The sequence below is a fragment of the Eucyclogobius newberryi genome, unplaced genomic scaffold (genome assembly GCF_026437365.1).
Source record: "Eucyclogobius newberryi isolate DKJ021-1_F unplaced genomic scaffold, fEucNew1.0.hap1 SCAF_20, whole genome shotgun sequence".
Taxonomy (NCBI): Eukaryota; Metazoa; Chordata; class Actinopteri; order Gobiiformes; family Gobiidae; genus Eucyclogobius; species Eucyclogobius newberryi.
In genome coordinates this window covers 20,570,324-20,587,241 of record NW_027315835.1, presented here as the reverse complement: position 1 = coordinate 20,587,241, position 16,918 = coordinate 20,570,324, and the positions used below count along the sequence as shown (strand labels likewise).

At 39.2% G+C, this 16,918-nt stretch overlaps 3 protein-coding genes and 1 non-coding gene across 4 annotated transcripts; 1 reads left to right on the top strand and 3 right to left on the bottom strand.

The window, feature by feature from the left end:
* Positions 1 to 5,489: 5,489 nt before the first annotated feature.
* Positions 5,490 to 5,583, bottom strand: trnai-uau (transfer RNA isoleucine (anticodon UAU)). The gene is made up of 2 exons: positions 5,546 to 5,583; positions 5,490 to 5,525 (listed from the first exon to the last, which is right to left on the bottom strand). It is a non-coding gene; the product is annotated as a tRNA-Ile (tRNA).
* A 2,572-nt stretch (positions 5,584 to 8,155) lies between these two features.
* Positions 8,156 to 9,782, top strand: hbae4 (hemoglobin alpha embryonic-4). The gene is made up of 3 exons (XM_072456099.1): positions 8,156 to 8,466; positions 8,691 to 8,895; positions 9,514 to 9,782. Exons 1-3 carry the CDS (start codon positions 8,375 to 8,377, stop codon positions 9,640 to 9,642), a joined length of 426 nt encoding a protein of 141 aa, XP_072312200.1. The 5' UTR covers positions 8,156 to 8,374; the 3' UTR covers positions 9,643 to 9,782.
* A 2,526-nt stretch (positions 9,783 to 12,308) lies between these two features.
* Positions 12,309 to 13,325, bottom strand: LOC140369117 (hemoglobin subunit beta-2-like). Its single transcript, XM_072456365.1, has 3 exons — positions 13,147 to 13,325; positions 12,825 to 13,047; positions 12,309 to 12,529 (listed from the first exon to the last, which is right to left on the bottom strand). The coding sequence occupies exons 1-3, from the start codon at positions 13,236 to 13,238 to the stop codon at positions 12,401 to 12,403; spliced, it is 444 nt and encodes a 147-aa protein (XP_072312466.1). The 5' UTR covers positions 13,239 to 13,325; the 3' UTR covers positions 12,309 to 12,400.
* Positions 13,326 to 15,330: 2,005 nt separating this feature from the next.
* On the bottom strand, positions 15,331 to 16,506 carry LOC140368827 (hemoglobin subunit beta-like). Its single transcript, XM_072455937.1, has 3 exons — positions 16,329 to 16,506; positions 16,030 to 16,252; positions 15,331 to 15,532 (listed from the first exon to the last, which is right to left on the bottom strand). Exons 1-3 carry the CDS (start codon positions 16,418 to 16,420, stop codon positions 15,404 to 15,406), a joined length of 444 nt encoding a protein of 147 aa, XP_072312038.1. The 5' UTR covers positions 16,421 to 16,506; the 3' UTR covers positions 15,331 to 15,403.
* Positions 16,507 to 16,918: the final 412 nt, after the last annotated feature.

Genomic DNA, 16,918 nt, shown 5'->3' with positions numbered 1-16,918 from the left:
AAAGTGGGAGGGTTCCAGAAATGGCACAGGTGTAAACAGCTGCACAGCCTATTTTCTCTGCCGACATTTGCCTTAAATATGTGTGTCACCCACAGTACCCCAAACAAGGAAGAGCAAGACGCTGTGAGCGATGAGAAAACAGAAAAAAAAACCAAGATGGTAATGTTTCGGGGGCCAAACAATCAAAGCTGACGGACTCTCTCACAAAGGAATGATGCTAACATGGCTAAGGCGGCTTCTGAAGGGACGCTCTCCAAGGCTAAGTGTATTAATGATCTGACCACACAGGAAATAGTTTACCTTTACCAAACAAAGATATTAGGCGTATCCGAGAGTAATGTACAAAAAAAAAAGAAAAATAAACTAGTAGTAATAATTAGTTTGGATGCTGGGAGAGCTTTTGATTCCGTTAACTGGCCTTATTTATTAAAAGTGATAGACAAATTTCAAATAGACAACTATATCATGAATAATATTGGGGCTCTTTACAGTGGTCTAACAAAACATCCAGAGTTAAAATGCATGGTCACCTGACAGACCATCTGAATCTGGAAAGAGGGGTGGGACAGGCCTGTGTTTGGTCCCCCCTCCTGTTTGCTTTGTACTTGGAACATTGGCCCAATATATTAGAAAATTGGAAACAATTCATGGTGTTACAATTGATGAGATGGAACATGAAATTGCTTGACATGCACATGATGTTCTATTATATTTGACCAAACCGGAAAGTTCCATACCTAATGTCATATATTTCCTTCAAGATATTGGTCCAATGTCTGGATACATATTAAATGTACATAAAACTAAAAATCTCTCTTACCGGCGACCCCCTCTGTCCTTTGGATAAACCTACCAATTCAAATGGCAAATCTTAGATATTTAGGTGTAGTCCTTCACAAATTAAAAATTCTCCACTGGAAAAAAGACTCTTATTCCATACAACAAACTAGCCCAGATTTCTCTATTCTAGACTCTTCCAATTTCCATCCCCATCTAGTTATTTGATGAGTGGAATAAATGTATCTCAAGATTTGTATAACAATGCAAAAAACCTCATATCCGAATAAAAACACTATAACTATCAAAAGAAAAAGGAAGTTATGGTATACCTGAAAAATTACTTTATTTCAGCTCAAATGAAAGCGTTCTGTACTGGCATGACCCAGTAGAAAAATAATGAATGTAATGTGATACCGGAGGCTCCTGTACAGGCTTTACTGGCAGATGACAAACGATTAAGTTTGTCAGCTTACGTACTGGAGGGAGAAAATCAAAAGAAATTAGTTGTAAAAGTTTTAAACCAGTTGAATTGTGACCAAAGTTTTGCACCTAACATTACAAATTTAAGATTTAAAGTCTGGATAACAAAAAGAAAACCTTTTTCTACCAGGTTGTTAAATGTTGAAAGAATCTTTGGCTTGGAGAAAAGGGACTTGAAATATTTATTAAGGCTCATAGATTGAGGGGATTAATGTCCAAATTATATAACTGCATTAAAGGCGCAATGGACGATTTTTCGGCGATTTGATACAACACACACGTGCGTTTGTTTATTAGCGCGACGGATCGCATCGCATCTCTCATCTCCCGTAGATTTCCGTCTTCTTCTGAGTCAGCTCGAACTGTCTTTCTCCGTCTTAATTTTGTCCCGTACACTGAGGGAACTATATTATGATAGATCCATGCGCTTAGACACGCGGAACCGTGCTGCTCATGGGGACGAGCCTCACGCGGCTGCAGGTGAGCGATAGGTGCGTTTTATGATTGATACGTGGCAGGACTAATCGGCAGTCCACGCCACGAGGAAATAAGACTCAAATTTGGGCCAAAAAAATCTTCCATTCAACCTTTAATAATCTGGTTAGCGACTATACAAAATATATTTAAACCAAATGGGAAAGAGAAGGTAATCTTGTTTTGGCAGTCGAAAAGTGTGAAAGAGACAGAAAATCACATGTTTGGAGGGAATTTAGCTGGAAAGTCACATTATTTTGTAAACAGCATTATGTCAACATTCCCATCTCCAGGACTGTCCTGTTGCTCAAACATATTTTCAACTGAAATGAACAAGGCACTGCAGACTGTTTTTGACATTGCCTCAGAAGTTTAGAATGATGTATATTTGGACCTCAAAACTCCTGCCATGAACACAATGGATAACTTCGGAATGTACTTTTGGCCGCAGGAAAAAAGACCATCACAAAAAAATGGATGACTCAAACCACATCAACAATTGAAGAAAATTGAAAAATGTACATTCCGACAAAATTTGAACATGGACAAATTTGATCAACTTTGGACTAAATGGGACTTCTATGTTGAACTGTATGTGCCATAGCTCTTTTAATGGATGTTTTTTTTATGTTTCCCCTGTGCCCTTTGCTCCCTCTCTCTGTGTCAAGTTCTGCGTAAATGATCTGTCTTGTTCATGAACATTTTAATATTAGAGGGGGGAAAAGTAAAGCGAAAGAATTCCTATGTTGTAGTGAAACTAAACCAGTTTCCCACTCCAGAGCACAGCTGAGGGACACAGAGAGTTTATCCTGAAAGAACATTAGCCTCTGTTTGTATTGAAACTTGTTGGTGCATGCTCCAATGTGCCCTTAGTACGAGGAAACACACCTTTCTAGTGCTAACACAGCTAACAGGCACCTACCAGCCTGTTTCTATTTACTTACACTCACATGTTTGTATAGCATCACAGCAATGGCAAGCTTCAGCCTCTTGCAGGACCCTGACTGCCTCCTGATTGGAGGTTTGGACAAATGTGGACCAGTCACTTGTACACTTTCCTTAGTATAGGGTTCACATTATGTCTGTTATTAGCAGCACTATGTTTGATGCATTAGCCAAAGCAATAGGCTATTTAGAAAAAGTACATTTAAAAAGAGCAGTGGACATCAAAAAGAGTCATTTGAATGATTCTTATTTGCAATGTGGGTCTCAAGTCCAAAGCCAGTGTCTGTTCTATTTGCTTATGTGTTTGCCATCTGTGTTCAAAACAGGAAACAGCACAAAGTGTGTCAGGGGGTGAACTGTAAACCACACTGTCCCTGCCAGTGCCACCTCCACAGCAGCAGTGCTCAGTGCATCACACATGTGCACAACTTGACAAAGCTCATACACCCATCACATCACAGAGCAGTCAATGCAAAAACCCACTATTCACATTCAAGCCATGTTGTGTTGTCTCATGATTTGCCAGTTCTAGCTCTATTTTTAGAAGAACCATTCAGACATGACATCGAAACACATTCTGTCTTATACACTAGACCCCACCCAAACCCACGCGAACGCTCAAACAGGCAGCAGTAGTACAGAGTAGAAGATTCCTGCATGTTCTTACCGCTTAATGTCCTGCGCTGTCCGGCTCCAGTGATGCTGAAGCCGCCGGTCACTTCACAAGTCCCCGCACACCGCCACAGACAGAAGGGTATGTTCCATCGGAGCGCGCCTCGGGGGGGGGGGGGGGGGGGGGGGGGGTGCGTGTGCGTGTGTGTGTGTCTGTGTGTGTGCGTGTGCGTGTGCGTGTGCGTGTGTGTGTGTGTCTGTGTGTGTGTGTGTGTGTGCGTGTGCGTGTGTGTGCGTGTGCGTGTGTGTGCGTGTGCGTGTGTGTGTGCGTGTGCGTGCAGCAGCCCCAGTTTCTGCTGGAGCTCCCTCTGCAGGACATTCACTGAAACTGCGGGTAAAAGCCAGAGCTGAAGCTTTTAGAGAAACCAACCAGAACCAGCAAGACTGTAGAATTATTTCATGCAGATGCGTAGGCAAGACAGGCAAGACTTGCTTGGGGCCCCCCAGAAGGCAGTTCTTAGGGAACAACAGGCTTAACAAATGTGACTTTATACTTGGACCATAATAGGTGGGATGACATACTGACCTGTCCATGGGTTCAGCACCTGCAATAACTAACTGTTATTATCGTTGCAAAGCAGAAGAACCATACTAGTGTTTAAACTTCGAAGGCAAAGAAAAGGAGGGGTGGAGTCTGTTTAGAAAGCCCCTTGTGATGTTTTGCTTGGGGCCCCAAGACACCCTTGCAACTATCTTAGATGCACATTTGGGCCTATTATAACATTTGAGTTTTGACTTATTCTAAGCAAACAACCCAATAAAACCAAATTGAATGTGCTGCAAATGGGCAAATGCACAAGGAGAGCATAAGCATATATGATTATACCCTGTGGCTTTACTTATTATTGCACATCAAACTTTAACATTTAATGGAATCTGGATCAACAGTGCCTATCCTCAGATCATGCACTTAAAGTCTATATGACAGATTTTCCTGTTTTACTAATTATGACTTAGTTTGGTCGGATCGAACCTGTGGTAAATATTTATCATAGTTTTTGAAACCTTAAACTTTAAAATTCAGGAAGATGTGTTGAGTCCTAAGATTTTCTGACCGTTTGAACCCCAGGTCACTAATAGGCCATCCCTTCTGGGCCCAAACCTTTGACACAAAAGGTTTGGGTCACATAAGCCCCTCACTCACGGACAACGATCAGTGCAGCCCCCTGTGCCCCATGAGCCGCATTTAAGAAACAGTTTTTCCTTCATTTCCCCTCTCTCCCTCTCACGCCCCCCAAACACACCAGAGCAGCAGAGCAGACGTGGAGGAGGGCTGACAAAGGCAGACACATTCAACAAAATAAAGGTGTTATCTGATAGTATTATTGTCAAATCATAACTGTATATAATTTATTAGCTTTTAGCCCTTTTTTACACCTATGTCATACTTGCTGCATTAAGTGTTGATGTTGCTCCAGTGGCTGTCGAGGTTGTGAGTTTGAGCCTCGCCTGGAGCAATGTTTAAAAAGTGGGAAATGGTTCTGTTAAAATAACGCTATTAATTAAATAGGTATATTCAGTGTAAACATTTCACAAAGTTTGCACTATTTCAATATCATTACCCCAAATAGTAGAAAAAGCTTCAGTTGTAGTCATCTGGACTCAGTTTGAAAAAATAGACGTTTCGACTCTCATCCAAGAGTCATTGTCAATAACAGAATTTAGGTCGAGAACTCCGATATTAACCTAAATCGACCTAAATTCTGTTATTGACAATGACTCTTGGATGAGAGTCGAAACGTCTATTTTTTCAAACTGAGTCCAGATGACTACAACTGAAGCTTTTTCTACTATGGAACACGCCTGGACGAATGAGGGATTACACCGACATTACCCCAAATAGCACAGGCCAGTGCTCTCAAACGTTTTACACCATGTAAAGCCAAAGAGAAGATGTGGCTTCTTGAGTACCACCAGATCTAAATTGAAACTAATTCAGATCGTTTTAAGTGGGAATACAACATTATCACAGTTGTAAGACATTGCTAAAGGAAGAGCAGAAATGTGAATAAAAAACTAAATTAGAAGAAGCTCGTGTGCCGTACGACAGTTTGAGATTGACATTGGCTGTTTGATTATTTTCTTCTTGTGCACGTTATTTTTGAGTGTCACCGCAGTTTCCATATTTTAAAACTCACTGCTCCAGGTGAGGCTCGAACTCACAACCTCGGCATCACTCCGCAGGACACTGTCTTATAAGTACCGCGCGCTGACCGATTGCGCCACTGGAGCCTGAACAATGCCACAAATAAGGGTGGTTAACAACAAAAATGACATGATTTTGACTTAGCAACGTTAGAAAGGCTCACTTTATTTGAAATGTATGAAACGACACGTCATTTCTTCCATTTGCTTGGCCCCAGAGCTGACCTGCTGTCTGGGGCTCACCTGAACATTGCAACATCGCCCTCTGCTGGACACAGCAGATGCTCACATTTATTTGCATTGTTGGCAGCAACTAGTGATGTTTTTGTAGTTGATTAGCAAGCATTTTATTCTTTACGAAGTCGTATTAGGGCAATTTACTCGTGAAAAAAGAAGAAAATAGTACACACAAATCTAGCAATTTCAAACATGCAAATTTGCGTTTTTCTCTCATAAAACTGCTTCTTTTACATCACTCTTCAGCCCAGTGCAGCAGAGGCTTGTGTCTGGAGAACAAAACGATCCTCATCAGTTTCCTCATCAAACTTCTCATCATAGTTCAAAGAAAAGCACTAATTGGCCAAAACACCAATCGTAAACTTATCCTTGTAGTTTGTCCAAGCCAAAGTCACTCAAAGGTTGATTAAGTCATTATTCCTGCTGTAAGTGCCTCTAAAACAAACCAACTTCCTCCAATCCAATATTTACAGCAAATCTGACATTTCTGGGCAAATTAGCCAGCAAAATTGTAACTTTTTTGACAGATTGTCGTGTTTAAATTTAAAAATATTTGTTTTCTTTTTTTCTTTCATATACTTTTTTGTTTTGTTAATAAATCAAGCGATGAATTCTGTTGGTCATTGAGACATTTTAAATACATTATCAACCAAATAAAGGTTGAAATATGATGAGGGAGAGAATTCTTACAAATACAGTGTTTCATCAGATCAAAAAGAAGAATATACAATGTCACAGTCTTTGTTATAAAAAGCATGTGTTTTAAAGTCAGTATAGTCCAGATAACAATTCTGTTCAAAATACGACTACAATTATTTTTTTATAGTCACAATTGATCAATTAGTCACGCAGCACTGTAGAGGATGTCAAAACATTCTGCATAAAGTTCACGGCAATCATGATAAAGGCAAAAATGACATCGTCACCTATTTTACAGCTAAAAACTGATCAAATGAATTAAACATGTATTTATATTTAGACTATTTTAATGTGTTTGACTTTATATGGTCTTTGTGCAACATTTGAAATATTATAACTGTATCTGTGAGTGTGTTTTACCCACAAACGCTTAGTCATGTTTAGTGTCCTGTCCATTGCTGCAGCACAAAACATGACGACGCACTTTTGACTGTTTCCAGAGACGAGTCGTTTTGCTGAGTCACGTTTCAAGTCAGTAGAATGGAAACAGCCGAGGGACCGAGATAACCTGGAGCATCTCAATGGACACAAGACAAGGAAACATGCAAATGTGTTTAATTCTATCCTGAAAAAGTGTTTCTGAAAGATACAGATCCTGTAATAAGTGATTAACTAGTCTACATTGAGCAATAGCAATGCAATACAGGCCTACAAAATAAAATAGGTCAGCAGCTGAATTCACAACTTTTATTGGATGTCAAAAGTCCGTGAAATGGGTGCGAAAGATGAGAAGGAACAACTTTAAACCGGAAGAATTCCCACTCAGAGTCAGTTATAATCATGTATTCAAGTATTTAATTGGGAATAGGGTCACAAAAGGTTGTGAAAATGCGACTTCTTTAGCAGTATTAGCCACAGAGTTTATAGGGAATTACATCTGGTCTTGACCTGTGATGGTCAGAACATTGATCAGTGACAGTGATTCATCTGAGGTGAGTCAAAGGGCTGAGATCTGTCCTGCTCCTCCTTGTCCTGGTCTAAAACTGCCCTGGTAAACTGATTGTCCCTTGCAGCTGCGTTCTCAGGTGTAAAACTAAACTAAACTCGATCAAATAATCTTCTCCAGTGTGAATATCGGGCCCACAGTCAAGACATTGATGAAGAAAGAGGTATAATATATATCTTTCTGTGTGTACGAACAAAATGCTGGTCCCCAATGGTGCCAACTACTGCGTCTGTTAGATCTAAATTGGCTTAATGTGGATGTTTTGTTCCTGTTCCCACATTGAATGGATGGCATAATCTTCACAGAATAAAAATACTGAAAACTGTTTATTTTTTGTATTTTTATCATGTGAAGATTATGCCATCCATACATTTTGTATCCCCAGATCTGTGTCTACAAAACTATAGTTTGTTGGGAATCAGTTACAGCATAATTAGTGCATTTGTTATCGTCGAAATTTGCCATATTCTGGAATATTACAACATAATTTAAAATGTATTATTCCTATTTTGTAAATCCAGAATAAGTAAAAGAGCTTTATGCAGAAGATACTGGACTTGTCTGTGTCTAATACATTAAATCCTGTGAACTTGGACTGGAAACGCACAAGAAGAACACACCATCTTTCTTGTTAGTGAATAAGTAAATAACAGTAATAATGCAACAACAATAGCAGTGCTTGACACCGAGGTGACGCTCAGCACAGTCTCTCATGTGACGTGTCGTGCAGCAGATATGACCCCCACCCTGCACTGGACTCCCCCCGATAACATGCAGCGTGTGGGCTGTTCCCTCCCAACCCCAAAACAACAACAGCTGCTGAACTCCAACACGCCTTGTTTACGCTTTCCCACAAACAATCTTTATTTGTTTTTTAAATTCTTGACTAAATAATAATTTCCAGATTAGCATGTTTACAAGATCGAGTATCGCTTCTTTATCACAGCTTTTTAACGTTGGAGTGGACCTGGAGAAGGCGTCTAGTTTGGCTCAACAATGCTCTCGGATAAGGAAAAGAAATTGATTTTAGATATATGTAATCGCCTGTCACCCAGGGCTTCAATGATTGGCGCAGATGCTCTGAACAGGTACGTTTTTACAGATTGAGACGTTAACTTTATGATTTTGTAGTTCTTTAGTCGTTAGTCAGTTATTATCATGACTTTCTGTATTGTATTATATTGCAAAAACAAAAGTGACTCTTGTACTGATCCATTAACAAAACACTAGTATTGTTTACATATTACTTATTGTCTTATTGTGATTATATTAGCATTTGTTAGCATGTGTTTTTTACTCGTCCTTGTTGTAGGTTGTTTACCATCTTCCCGGGAGCCAAGACCTACTTCTCGCACCTGGACATCTCCCCTAACTCCGCCCACCTGCGTTTCCATGGAGAGAAGATCGTCTTGGCCATCGCCGAAGCCGCACAGGACATTAGCCAGCTGATGGTGACGCTGGCCCCACTGCAGACCTTACACGCCTACACGCTCAGGATAGACCCCGGGAAATTCAAGGTGAAATACAATTCACAAAGGCAAATAAATGATGGTGATGATTTCAGTGATGTGATTTGTGAATTGTCCATGTTGATATTACTTTTAAAAAAGGTCTAAAGCAACTACAATTTGTGCTTTAGACTAAACACTGAATAAACGTTGTTTCTCAAAGTATTGATTTAATTTGAAGCCAGTTTTATCATTTCATATTTAGTCTTGGTTTACACTTGTCATTATTTGGTCCTAAAATTAGTCTATTTTACTTGATGTAGACTTGGTTTGGTCCTGATCTAGTCCAGGTTTAGTTTTTGGTTTAGTCCAGGTTTAATTGTATTTTCTTATGTGGCAAATGTGCATGTGTGAATGTAGCCTTAATTTAGATCAAGTTTAGTCCTGGTTTTAAACTGAAATGTTACTCCTTGATATATATATATTATGTCACCTTTTTCTAACCAAATATTTTTGGTCTAATGAACATAGCTTATATAATTTATCAAATAAAATTATTTGCTTTGGATCGACATATAAAGGAAATGGAAAGATGTGACATATATTTTCTTATCAGCTGAATAAACATTTACATTAGATTTTGACCTTGTTCCTTGCACTAATCCCATGTGGGACCTGCTTCCACAGCTGTTCGCTCACTGTATGCTCGTCACCCTGGCCTGTTACCTGCAGGAGGACTTTACAGAAGTGGCACATGCAGCCATGGACAAATACCTCTCAGCTTTTGCAGCTGTACTGGCAGAAAAGTACAGATAAGGCACAGGTTTCCAGTGACTCTATTTTATCTACATACACACTATTATGTGTGACTGTGTATTTATGAATAACTTAATGGCACTTTTGGTTAATAAAACGTGGTCTAAACACAACTCATGTTAATGCTGGGAAGCCTGACTTTTTTTTGTGAATTTTGTTTTTTCTCACAAAATGTATATTATAAAAGCACTTTGTGACTAAATGTGACCATTGCACACTGTCTGCAGTTAACAACAACGTCTTATGTTTCCTGTCAACTGGGAAGTAAGAGTCAAAAGCAGCGCTCTGATTGGCTTCACTTCACCCTCTGAAAAAGCTGTTCTAAAGCCGTGCACTCGCCTGAATATTAATGTAGGTGAAAACAAAAGGTTTTTAAGAGCCAGTGTTAGACTTAGTTTCTCCTTTCCCAGTTTAAAAAGTTGGAATTACCCGAGCTTTAACGCACAAAACAAAGAAGCGAAGATAAAACTTTTAGTGCTGGATTGAAATGAGACAGAATTTTCTCTAGATTTCTAAACCTAAGAAAATGGAGACTCAGAATACCTACTTTCTACTGAATACAAAAGTTATGAAAGAGAGGGTCCGAGAGGGTCTGAAAATAGTTCTCTGACAGTCCCTGAGGATATGGAGCTGTCCATGGTCCTGAAACAATGTACTTTCAATGGATGTGATAAATAACTAAATAAATTGTAAGAATATTAGAATAACAAGTTGTAATTATATTGTGTGTATAGTCTTTGTTTTTAAAAAGGTCTGTAATAAAGAATTGAATTGAATATGTGCCCATCCCTCATTTCATTCTCAAGTAGAAGTAGTGTAATAATCAAGAGTAAAAAATAAATAAATAGAATAACAGTTTAAAATATGGTAATAATTAATTAATCAGCCCAACAAAACATTGAATAATGCATAGATTTCAAGACAGAGTTTTTTTAAGTTTTTAATGTTGTTCATATCAAGATTTTGTCCCTTAGACGTATTCACAATGGGAAAAGGAACCAGAACCAAACAAAAGAACTTATATGAAATTCAAGTAATAGAAAACGTGTGGTGTCAGTAAACAGTGTGTGCAGACCTTTACCTGATGTGTGTGTAAATGAATGAAAACAAATGATAGAGCTCTCCGTTATTGATCAACGGCGTCTGTGAGCCTTATCATTTCATATCCTATGGATCTGGAGCAGGTGCACATAAATGTGCAAGTTTATTTGTTGTCCCTCTTGCACTTGGGAGAGTGCAGGAGGTAGCGTGCATACATCATCGATTACATCTATTACTGTGGGCTGGAGTAAAAGTCATGAAGCGAATACAAGCCATCAGTCCTCTCAATATTGATGGGCAGTGTCAAAGCACTGCCAAACAAGATGGATGAACTCCGCTCTGCAATTCAAATTAAATCTGTTTATTTTTATAATTGTATTTTTGCTGCCGTTTTCTTTATTGTGTGTGAAAATAGAGGTTTTACCGGGAGAGCAGTTTATCAGTCAATCAATCAATCAAATGTATTTATGGAGTGCAATTCAAAGTTCTTTACAGCGTTAAAGACGCATAAAAACACAATGCAGTCACTGTTCCCTGTAAGCTGCGCCCCGGCGCAATTGTGCACTGCTTGCACATAGTGCAAGAAAATCTATGGAGCGCAGAAAATAACATTCACCATAAACGTATAAATTCATATCTAATATTAGACCTAATCTAATTACCAAGCGGCCACCGGGGGCAATCTAGCAGGAAGCGCAAGCGTTTAACACACTGTAGAAGACTCTAGTGGACAGTAAAAGCACTGTCCAGGGGACACGTCGTCTCAGCGGGTGCAGCGGGTGCACCGTGAGCCCGGTTCAAAAGACGCTTGCTACCGCGTTTATTTATGTGTAAATATCTCATGTCCATCTAGGGCTTCAATTTATCTGTCTAAAAATTAACATAATGAATCTAGTATTTAGAAGGGAAAAGAAATGTAGAATATAGAAAAAGGATTAATTAGGATTAGATTAGGTTAAATCAAATTTGTTTGCAAACTTCATGAATTACATTTAAATTAAATGCATAAAACATACTGTAAATCCGAGAAATAGAGAACAAAAATAAACGGCTCATTTATATACAGTAATAATCATAATAATAATAAAAAAGTCTTGACAAAATATTTCCGTGAAAACCCCAAATCAGCCAGTTGCACACACACTAATGCTTTGTCTGAGATAGTCCAGAATAGACGTGGCAAAGATAAGAAGAACACAACAGCTGGACAGTGTTGCCAGTATCAACAGGTCCACAGTTTTTGTTCGGAGTTTGTCGGCTTTTTAAAGAGCTGCCACGAGTCAAAAAATATTGTTGACCAGTTTCGATGGAGCAATATTCCATGTACAATGTATTAATTTTAGAATAAATCTAAAGAATTTTAGTGATAAATCCTCATATTCAAAGCTGAGGAGTGTTGCGCCGTGCATTCTGGGTAATTCAGACACTGTTGTGCAGGTTTGGCTCCTGAAGCCTGGAAACCCTGCAGCTGGATCTACTCTGTCGTCGGTTCCTTAAACTTTACTACCTTTTATACATATGGTATAGTGGTAGTAGTCTTTATATTAAATAGTTTGTGAAATAGTAAATGAACGCTCTTTAAATGACAATGCTGGTTAGCTAAAAAGAGGCATAATGTCATCTGGTGCTTTTGGAAGATTTTATTTTTCATTTCATCAGAACAGAGACACTTGTGACGGGCCCCCAGCCGTGCTCCTGGCCCCCACCGCAGCAGGGTTTAGTGGTACTGTCGGCCCAGAGCGGACACCACCACCGACACGAACTTCTGGAAGGTAGCCTGGACCTCTGCAGTGAAGGCACCGCCCATCTTAGCAGCGATCACAACAGACAAGCAGTCTGCCAGCAGCTATAGAGAAAATGACAAAAAAATACAGTTCAGTCAATGCTAAATTACATGTTAGCTGCAGGGGGGGCATAGTTACAAAAAACTACCAAAAAATAACAAAAAACCCTAAACATTTTAGCTAACAGAGTGAGTTTGAGGAGTTATTAAGACAGAAAGCCTTAAGCCATTCATTTGTTGCACAGACATAGTTTAGAGGCTAGAAAGGTCCATATTTCCCAAGCGAAAGGAAAATAAGTCTCAAGCCTATTGTTTTGCTAGCGGTTCCCTTCATTTGTTTAGGGTGTTGAAGCTTTACCCTGAAGTTGTCGGGATCCACGTGCAGTTTCTCGGAGTGCAGCACGCTCAGCTCGGAGTAGGTGGCCTTGATGTCATCCATGTTCTTCACAGCCCGGTCCAGTCCGTGCAGCACTTTAATACCATGAGCTGCAATTAGCGGATTGGTCTTAATGGCGCTGGCATTGTAGAGGTTACCGTAGCCGCCAAAGTATCTCTGAGTCCAAGGGTAGACAATCAGACACCTGGAAGAAGATTGACACAAACATAGATTTAGTTAGCAGTAGAAATATCTGTTATGGTAGTAATAGTAGTAGTAGTAGTAGTAGTAGTAGTAGTAGTACCTGCACAAAGCCTTGGGCCCAATATCGTCATAGTCCAAAGAGGAAAAGATGTCGGTGATGATGGTCCGCTCGGCGTCGCTCCACTCAACCATGATGTCTCTGCTTTGTTGTGTTCAAGATTGAAAACAAAAGGCGAATTGTTTTCTGAAGGTCCAGACTCAGGTCTATTTAAAGGGCCCCACGCGACCCCTCCCCGTGAAAGGAGCCCCTGATTAGCCCCTGATACAAGACAACGATAAAGAAGCAGGGGCCAGCTTCTGGAAACTTCTGCGCTCACAGCTATTGTCTCACTCCAGATGTCAGATTAGAGTGCTGTTTGTAAATTAAAACACACATACCAAAAAACTATTTAAGTTCATTAACACTGAAATCTAAAGTTGAATATTGAATTATTTCAGTTTCAACGGGTATAAGTATACTTTCTTTATATGATTACACCCTGAGGAAGGCCACGCTTTAGGCCGAAACGCGTTGGTGCTAATTTGAACCTAAAAGCTATGTTTGAATAAAGGCTTTTTAATTATTTCTCTAAACAAAGTGCTTAGGATCTTTTGTCTGTGGGAATTTTCTACTCATATAATTTATTTATTTTTTCTGCCACAATTCATACCCACATAGACAACTTTCTCTTTATACTTTCTTTATAGTTTTAATTTAAAGATGGCATGAAGTGGGAAGAGAGAGAGTAGAGGCATTCGACAAACCTTCAACGACAGGAAGCGAACCTACACACTTAACCACACCACCAGGAATACTTGTCATAAACGTGTCATATTCTCTTGAAATATTTGAGAAGCATTTAATGACGGATGAATGAACAATAGCTTACGTTACTGCTCAGAGATTCTTGTTGAAATTGAAAAGCTTTTATCTGAAGTCCTGTAAGGGTCTAAAACTTAGTTGATTTGTTGATAGAGTTAGAGTTAGTTAATGATTGTTTAATTGTTTTCATGCACAGCAGCAGAACGATGAAAGTATGGAGGGAGTGAGCTGGAGTTTTGGGAGTAATTGGACCGTTTCATCTGCCTGTTCACTTCCCATATGTAAAGAATAATTTATAAAGTTAGTAGTAGGAGATGCTGGACATGTCTTTGGTCAATAATGTATTAAGTTGACTACTGCCCCATAAATTCCTGTTTCAAAGTTTAAAAAAAAAAAAAAAAAAAAAAAAGATAGACAATATAATATATTGTCTATCTTTTTTTTTTTTTTTTTAAATTAATAAATAATTTTGAAATTATTTAAGCTCAAATTTCAAATTTTGGCTACTTTTTTATCATTTAGTTTTATTATTATTTTTAAATCTCAAAACCACATCCAGATGACTTCCTTTTATTATGATCATTTCTCTGGAGCACAATAGCAGTATGTCACTTTCAGTTTTATTCAAATTTAACATATAAATGAAAGCATAAACCATTTAATTATGCTAAAACAACGACAAAAATGTGTCCCGTTTACAAAAATAAAAGTTAAACTTGGTGCTGTGGGGTAAGTCTATCCACCCTGGTTTCCATCTGTGAAAATATTTAAAATTATATTTCACATTTAGTTTTATTCCTTTTGTTTTTTGTTTTGTGGGTTGTTGTTGATGGGTGGAGCAAGAGAAGAGACGAGGCAAGAGACAAGTGAATTTAAACAATTCATTTTAGATGCAAAATTACAATTGTAACAGTGCCTTTTATTCATTTTCATCTAAGTGTCTAGCTTTAATCTGGTGCTTTAACTTACCCTAAAACATGGCATCACAGAATATATTAATTCAACTGTTGGAAAAGATTATAAAATGTGTGTGGCGGGTTTTATTTCATTCCGATTTTACTTTAGTTCATCAAAAAAAACACCAGAGTGTCTCACCGAACCCCAGTCTCCGCTATCTGAGTCATACTGTACGACAGATAGCACTTACGCAGCTACCAAGAACTCGCTTTATCTTCTTGTACCACACACACACCAAACCCACCACCTTCCTCACAGCCCCACTGCCCTCTAGTGGCACATGCTGAGAAGCTCCTTTTCTGCTTCAAACCTCATCCCACCTCATAATGTTTGCCACGCCAACGCTACGGTGTGGGAAATAAACCAGTCAGTGATAAACAGTATGGAGAAAGAAGTGAAACGAGAGCTAGAGCGCTGTAACCCACCCGCGCCCTTGAGTATAACAGAAACACAGCGTAGAGGTCATTTGCTTCACAAGGCTTTATTGACTTTCTCAGGAGATAGGGTCATGTGATGAGCGATCTCTTGAGGGGCTGGTTTAGTGGTACTGTTTGCTCAGAGCGGACACAACAACAGCCAAGAACTTCTGCAAGGTGGCCTGGATTTCTGGGGTGAAGGAAGCGCCCATCTTTGCAGCAATTGTGATGCTCAGGCAGTCGGCCAGGAGCTACAGGAAACAAGAGTCCTCCATGAGCAATAACTCTTTTTAAAATAACATTAAACACTAATAACATTAGTACAACACTGGGAATTTATGCTAACTACGGTATTGCACGCAGTTTGCTAGCTAAACGACAACTCTGATGCTAATAATGATTTTAGCTCCTTTTTTGTTTGTAAGACATCATTGCTAATTAACCCTTTGCTAATCTGAAAAGGAATTAATTTAGGTATGAAATGTTTTACTAACTAACTAAAAACTACAAGTAGCCTTTAATTATGTAAAGTTAACGTACAACATTTTCTTTCTCGCCAATTAGCCTTTTGCTAGCTTGCATAGGCTATAATTTATGTATGAAATATAAAACTAATTCAACCAACTATTTTCTTTCCTTTCTAAGAGTAAAAGTATCATTTTGTAAAATTAAAGGTAAGATGGAAGTAACTCAAAAGTCTCATTGTAGCGCTAAAATAAGCTAGCTTTTCCTGCACTTGAAGCTTTACCTTGAAGTTGTCGGGATCCACGTGCAGTTTCTCGGAGTGCAGAACGCTCAGCTCGGCGTAGGTGGCCTTGATGTTGTCCATGTTCTTGACGGCCCGGTCCAGTCCGTGCAGCACCCTCACGCCGTGCGCCGCCACATTTGGGTTGGTCTTGATAGCCTCAGCGTTGTAGAGGTTGCCGAAGGCGCCGAAGTACCTCTGAGTCCAGGGGTAGACGATCAGACACCTGTGATAGATGGTCACTTTTAGTCTTTTTTGTTACATATGTTGTTTGTTTTTTGTTTTCTAGTAAAAAGTAGTACCTGCTCAGAGCCTTGGGTCCGATATCATTGTAGTCCAAAGTGGAAAAGATGTTGGTGATGATGCTGCGCTCGGATTCACTCCACTCAACCATGGTGACTCTTCTTTTTGTTGTGCGTTCAGGCTTTGGAAAATACAAGGCTGAATGAAAGTCAAGGGGCAAAGCGGGTCTATTTAAATATGGAGAAGCCCGCACCACCCTGTGATGGCAGCAGCTCCTCATTGGCTGGAGATGGGCAGGCCGAGATAAGTGTGCCAGAATATTCTCTGTGTTGGAATTTTCACTTTATGACAGTTTTAATTGGTTCCAACACTGACTTTGAATAAATTAATAAATAAAAAGGTTAAAAGTCAAAGAGGTTGATATGCAAGACAAAATGGAGGCATGGTTAACGCTTAGAGTTAGTGATTTGTGTCCAAGTGAGGCAGATATGGACGGCTGTGACCTTATTTGACCTCCTTCAGGTCAAACTCAGGGTTAAACAGGGTAAATAGTGTAATTGCAAAAACTACAAAGAAAGTGAATATACAAACACATCATTTTCTACATTACTACATTTTTTTCCCAAACTTGTCATCCAGGATTAAGGAT